Source organism: Limulus polyphemus, unplaced genomic scaffold, assembly GCF_000517525.1.
Source record: "Limulus polyphemus unplaced genomic scaffold, Limulus_polyphemus-2.1.2 Scaffold3891, whole genome shotgun sequence".
Taxonomy (NCBI): domain Eukaryota; kingdom Metazoa; phylum Arthropoda; class Merostomata; order Xiphosura; family Limulidae; genus Limulus; species Limulus polyphemus.
In genome coordinates this window covers 101393-108426 of record NW_013669501.1, presented here as the reverse complement: position 1 = coordinate 108426, position 7034 = coordinate 101393, and the positions used below count along the sequence as shown (strand labels likewise).

Below are 7034 nucleotides of genomic sequence, written 5' to 3'. Positions count from 1 at the left end.
AAAACTCTTGGTGAGGCATTCTCCAGACCTATATCCTTCCACTGACCGAAAATTGAGCGAATCTTAATTCGTCTGAGAACAGTATGGTCTTCCAAAAGTCCAAAGGCTTGGTCATCATATCACTTGCCCACTTCTTTCGTCTGACTATGTTGGCAGGTCTTAATAAGCGCTTCCGTCTAGCTGCTCTGCAACGATAATCCAATCTGTGGAAAATCCATTGAACAGATTTCTGGCTCATCCCACCAGCTTTGGCCACTTCTGCAGTCGTTAATCTGGGATCCATTTTGATGCTCCTCTTGACAGCCCCTTTTGTCCTCTCTGATGGACCAGGATGACCCGGACACTGCTCAGTTGTTTCCTTGCCATGTTTCTGAACTGCACGATGATTCTGTTGACTGTCAAAAGTGAGATTCCCAAATTCTGCGAAATTTGCCGCTGACTTATTCACCACCTGCCTGACCAACTATCCTTCCTCTAACAAAATTTGACAATTCGAGAGAACGTTGAGGTCTAGGCATATTGCAGCACAATATAATTAGTGTGCGGACCATTTTCATTTATATAGTGCTCTGTGTTAGCATAAATCAGTTAAATGACGAAAAATTAGGTGTCTATTTACTTGTGACCACTCAGTGTATACTGGGCAGATAAAATTGTGTTAGGACAACTAAAAACATTAGCTCAGTAGCTCAAGGTGCTTCAAAGTTAAATTATTGTTACCACAGCGGAAGTCACGTGATCCTAGTAACACGTCATGAGATTCTAGAAAGATCATGTCCGTTCGTGAAGCCTTGAGTGTTCTCCAGACGCCCTCTATTTCGTATATATAAGACCGGCGAGAAGTGACGGCATAGATATGAATAATTGCAGATTCAAGAGATAGAGACGGACAATTGAGTCAATCGCGGTAGTAAAGTGCGTGAATCGTTCGTTGTGAATTATAGCGTATGTTAAGTTAAATTACTGTGGAAATTAAGTGTATTGCAAAGTTGAATTGAGAAATAATAAACTAGTTTTAATTAAGAAAGGACTTGTATCGCTAAGTTTTTTTTTGGAAATGATATCTACGGAAAATTAACCAACGACCAGAGACGTAACATTATAAAAAGCTAAAAACCTACACGTAGAATCTTAATAATTTCACTCAAATCATTAATCACTGTTAAATGTTAAGAATAAAAAGGCATATTACGAAGGACATTTAAGAGAAAAAAAAGGAATTTATTTAAACATTTTTTAAAAATGTGCCTATGCTAATGTGTATTGGTAAGTTACCCACCTTCTAAAATGACAGCAATTCAACTATATATAACCATCTTTGATAAATCTGTAAGGATAGGTGGTTGGCCTGCCATCTAATGGAAACGTTTTATAAAATATTATTACATATTCTTATATGTCGCGAATTGACATAATCTGAAAAACTTGCGGCGTTATGTTCCGCCAATAGCCGATCGCTATATGAACGATCGTAGTAAGACAGGGGGCGCTGAATTATTCGAGTGATAGGAGAACTGAAATGTAAATCGTAATGCAGTAGCACTCATAGTGGCTATCGGTATTAGTAATATAGAAATGGTTACCTTTTACTAGGATTTTAGCTAGAACACTTATGTTCACGAGCAGATAAAAAAAAATCTGAAAATGTCCATTTTAGTAAAAGATGTTTCATCAAGTGAAACAGAAAATTTATTTGACAATGAGTCAATTTCTGATGATTGGAATAAGAACAGATATCTGTATGGGAAACCAACAGAGTCTCTCCAATGTAAAATCTGTAACAAAGTATTTATCTCTTCTAGTTTTCTAAAGTGTCACACAGAAATGTACCACAAAGGTAACCAAGTTTTTTCTCTTGAAACTTATGTAATCACTACTTATACTAATTTACATTTTAAGTGTAGTACAAAAAACATTATAACTCAAGAAGATTAATTAGCATTACATTTAGCCATGAAAAACTTCAGAACTTAAACTAAGTGTTGTAATTAAAGCTACAAAACGTATGTATGTAATAAATATTAAATGCCTGTGTTAATACAGTAGGGATATATTTGTCTGAATATAACAATATGAATACAAAGCTCCAGTTTGTCTTTCAATAAAAAAAAGAAAAAATTAAACCCACTTTATATTACAAGAAATGATATGTTCAAGAGCTAGGTGGATTTTTAATTTTGTATTTCTTGTCAAAAGGTTTTAATGAATTTTCTAATTCAGAATTATATGCATTCTGGCCAATTTTTCTCCAGTGTCCCAACTTATGGTGTCATCACTTTATCTTTTTGTCAAAATTAAATTCATGTGTATGATGTATATATCTGACCCCTCAAAACTACAATGATAGTTATTAACTGGTTCAGTTTTATCACAAGATGATAAAATATAGACCTTTACACATTTCAAAGTAAAACAGCAATGAAATGCATGGTGAAGTGATTCATTTCACTTTTCTCTGATTGCATTGGTCATTAAAAATTGTAATTGTTAAAACAGTGTAGGTAACATTGTGAGACAGGAAACATCTTTTTATTTATTTCTAGTTTTTAATACTTCACATTTATAAAATTTCATGATGGAAAAATGTCTGTCCATTTAGAACCTAATTCTTAAATAAAAATTAATTTAGAAAAAACACAACTCTTCCTTCTTCAATTCTGATAGAGCATATTTGAATGTTTGGAGTACATACTTTGTGCAGTTATATTTATCTTGCTAACTTTGTGAATAAACTTTATCAATTTATTGACCAGTACATTTGTTGAACACAGTGTAAAGATTAAGCTAAAAATGGAATAAAATGCCTTGAAGTTTGGTTTGTTGTTCAAATACTTGTACACTCTCAGCTGTTAGTGGATTTATTAAGTGTTGACAGTTATTCCTTAGATGAACAATGGCTGATCTTAGATCCAGTGCAGAATCTGTTTCCTGTGCTTCAGGAAAACATTTATATTGAAAAGCATGTCTGATAGCATGTCCTATGTCCATTTTAGTACTATGAACTATCTTCATACATTTGTTACTGACCTTGGTCATACTCAAAGCACCCTTAAAATGCTTCCCATTTTACTTCCAGAAGAAATTTAAGTACATGTTGAGCTGTGCAAGACTTCTAAAACAATAATATCATATTGCACAATGATAGATATCACAAATCTGGTCATTTATCTTCAATTGCAAATTTTTATGTAAAACAACGGAGCACAGAAAGTAGTGTCATGGACATCTCTCAGTTCCCAAGATGTAGACTTTACTATTCATTTGGCATTTTACTGTTTGACAACTACCAATCTTTTCTTTCTTACCCATGACAGTTTTCTGCACACAATTACAAGATATACAGGTCTGTGCAAAAATTACAGAACAGGTTAAAGGAACTACTGATGTTGTATTATAATGTAACATATTACTTGCATTCATATCTGGTTTGGCTATGCTTGCAACTCCTTTAGACACAGCTGTGAAATAGCTGTACATATTAGTTGGTAGCTGTCTTTTTTTCTATAACTTCTCATATATAATTTTGTGTTTGAAAGTACTTTTGCATTCTCCTAGCCTGAGCTTGTGTAGATGTCTTTTTTTTTTTTGCCATGTTTCATTGTCAGAGTTATTTATTGTCTCTTTCTTAGGGAGTACAACATACAAAATGCACTTTTTCTTCCTCATAACTATCTTTAGTTGTCAACTAATACAAGGTGAATTCCCTGTAAAAAGATTATTTCATTATAATGGTGTATTAATGTTTATAGGTAAACAAGACATAACAGGTCCATATGAAAGTAATAAAAATAAACATTAATATAATAAGCATTATTATATTGTCAACTAAGCATACAAAAATGCTGAAATTAACTCAAAATTAAGGAGTATAGGTAACATTTTTCCTTTATATTAGCTATTATTCATATAGTTATAATATTCTCAAATAAATTTTGTGTGAATGGATTACATGATTTACTGGTAATTAATTTAACAAATTCAATATTATTTTGTAAAAAATTAGCATTACATGAGAACACTTTATTCATGTAACAGTGAAAAAAATCTGTTCAATATAAATGTAGATGCATGACTATGTTTTCTAACTTTCACCAAGATAACATGCAAATAGAACCAAATGATGGGTCTTACAATTTTACATTTATCATGATCTTAGGAAAAAAACTGACTAGTCTACTACAAGAAAAGTATAACTTTTTGAAATTTGCACATATATTTGTTTCAGAAAACACCTTGGAACCCTTTGGCATTAGATTTAAGATTAAAACCATACTTGCCAAAAGCTTTTGCTCTATATCAGTTGTACTTTTAAACTTATGTAAGCTGTTGTACTCTGCTACTGTTGACAGAATAAGTTGCCATTGGCAGTACTGAAGGCCTACATATTACAATAACTTAAGAGAAGGAATATATAAGTTTCTGAAAAATAAAGGAAGAAATTAAATTTTTCTCAGAGTTGGGTGTGCAGGGACAGCCTTGAAGGACTATAATGTTATTTGTAATATTAGGGTAGGAGCAATTTATTCCTGTAAGTTGCCTTAATCTATTCCACATCACCTTTTGTTAGTTTTAAGTCAATATCATAGTCCACAAATTGTAAATTTTATCTCATGGCCTCAAAATTGGTTTTCAAAAAATTAGAAACTAATTATTTTTCATCTCAACAAGTAGCAAGACATCAAACTTAATTATGCAGTGATCACTTTTCCCAAATGTCCCCCCACTTCAACACTTGTTAACCACGTCTTCATTAATGAATAACAATAAATGTAAAATGGCATCCTCTCTTGTTACCTCCTTGACTATTTACTATAGAATAATTTCAAGAAACCTCTCTTCCTGACCAGATACCTCCACAGAATTTCCATCAATATGCTGAAATTAGCCTACTGTGAATATTGCATAATTATTCTCATTATTAACGCATCTTATCTGATCTCATTATATTAATAATATATTTAAAATTGAATTATAATTAACTCTTACAAGTTAAACAATTTGTTAGAATATTTTAAAATGAATAGAATTAACTTACATTGAACATAATACTAATATTTCATGTGATTTTTATTTTGTTACAAAGGTTTATTAATGTAAAATAACAGTGATATATATATAGATAGATTATTTACAGTTATATATATATATAAATTGTTTCTTTCTTTTTCTTAATGGTATATAGGTAAGGAATGTGGTGAATTTGCTGGTGTTCTATGTAATGAAGAACTTTCACTGGAAGCAAAAAGTTTTAATGGAGAAGACAGTACTGGGGATGAAGATGAAAATCACATGTTCTGTAGTAACAGCTGTAATGACAGTGTTAATTGTGAAGTACAACTTGTGGAACTAATGGAAGATCAGCCTTTGAACAATATTCACAAGGATGAAAATGCATGTAGTGAAAATCAGTTTTCTGAGTTTGATGAGAATCAGGAGGAGAATGAAGGAACTAGAGAAACAAATGAATCATTTGCATCTGATATTGAAATGCACAAAAGTCAGTTTTGTCAAAGTTTATTTATTAAAGAAGGTTCTTTAGTTAACCATGAGGAACAACATGGTTCTTCAAGTTCTGATGAACATCATTGTACTCATTGTATTTTTTCCTCTAAAAGCTACTCTGATCTTTTAACACATTTAGCTATTCACCAAGATGGTCAAGAAGATGAACAATCCTTGAGATGCGTGGAAGGTGGGAAGAATTTCAAAGCCAAAGACCATCAACATCAAGAATCTGATGCTCAATTCCAAACAGTGAAGTGTAACATTTGTGGCAGTATGTTCAAAAAGGAGTCTGGTCTAGCTGTCCACATGAGATCTCATCTAAAACGTGTTCGTACTTCACAATCATGTGAAAATGTTAAACTTAATAGTCAGGAAATAATTGTAAGAAAGATCAATAGTGCAGGAGATAAGCGTTTTCACTGCTCTGTGTGCGATAGAGGATTTTCTTGCACAAACAACCTTATGAAACATTACATAGCAAAACATGATCCTAACAATCCAAACATTCCTTCTACATCTTTTGACATGCAAAAACAAGATGATAAGAGTGGAGAATTTTTGTCTACAGATTCATACCCATGTGAAAAGTGTGGAAAAGTATTTACTTCTATGAAAATGTTGGAAGGACATAAAAAGATACACCGAAATGAAACAGAAAACAGACGTTTTAGCTGCCCTTATTGTAAGTATTCTACAAACAAGTCAACTGGTCTGCGAAACCATGTAGCAATCCACACAAATGAACGACCATATCAATGTAATTATTGTGGAAGAGGTTTCACAGAACAGAGCAGCTTACGTAAACATATGCTTACTCACACAGGAGAAAAACCTTATGCCTGTGATGTTTGTGGAAAAAAATTCACACAGCGTGGACACATAAACATTCACATGAGGATCCACAACAAAGAAAAACCATACCGCTGCCAATTCTGTGAAAAAACATTTGCTTATCATAATGTCCTAACTAGACACCAGAAGACTCATTCAGAAGAGAAACCATATAAATGCACTTATTGTAGTAAAAGCTTTAAAAGTAAAAGTGCTCATCAAGGCCATGAAATTTCTAAACACACCCATAAATATCCTGTTACATGTACAGAATGTGGAAAAGGATTCATAGAATTTAGGAATATGCAGATTCATCTGAGGAATATCCATAATATAGCTATTTATAAGCTTAAAGATAATTAATAACAATAACTTTGTCTTACTTGACATTCAATCCTTTACACCTGTATGTATGTGTGATACAAAGTAAGTGGACACACACAAAAATTCAATGTAAAAAGGTAGATTCATTTATTAAAAGGTATGTATTAAAAAGGAGTTTGAAGATGTAGCTTTTTCTTTTATAGTTTATGTACAGTACCCATTTGAGTAGTGTTCATGAAAACACTGTATAATATAACAAACATGATACAAAATTAAATATTTAAAACTTACATAAGCCCTTAAAATTTTTCATTTAATCCTATATTGCAGACAACAGGAATACATCTTACCTAGCCGTTGCAGGTAAATTCCTT

At 32.2% G+C, this 7034-nt stretch overlaps 1 protein-coding gene across 1 annotated transcript; it reads left to right on the top strand.

The window, feature by feature from the left end:
* Window positions 1–1465: 1465 nt before the first annotated feature.
* LOC106470232 (zinc finger protein 2 homolog) lies at window positions 1466–6820 on the top strand. The gene is made up of 2 exons (XM_013930773.2): window positions 1466–1837; window positions 5183–6820. Exons 1-2 carry the CDS (start codon window positions 1645–1647, stop codon window positions 6697–6699), a joined length of 1710 nt encoding a protein of 569 aa, XP_013786227.1. The 5' UTR covers window positions 1466–1644; the 3' UTR covers window positions 6700–6820.
* The last annotated feature ends 214 nt before the right edge of the window (window positions 6821–7034 follow it).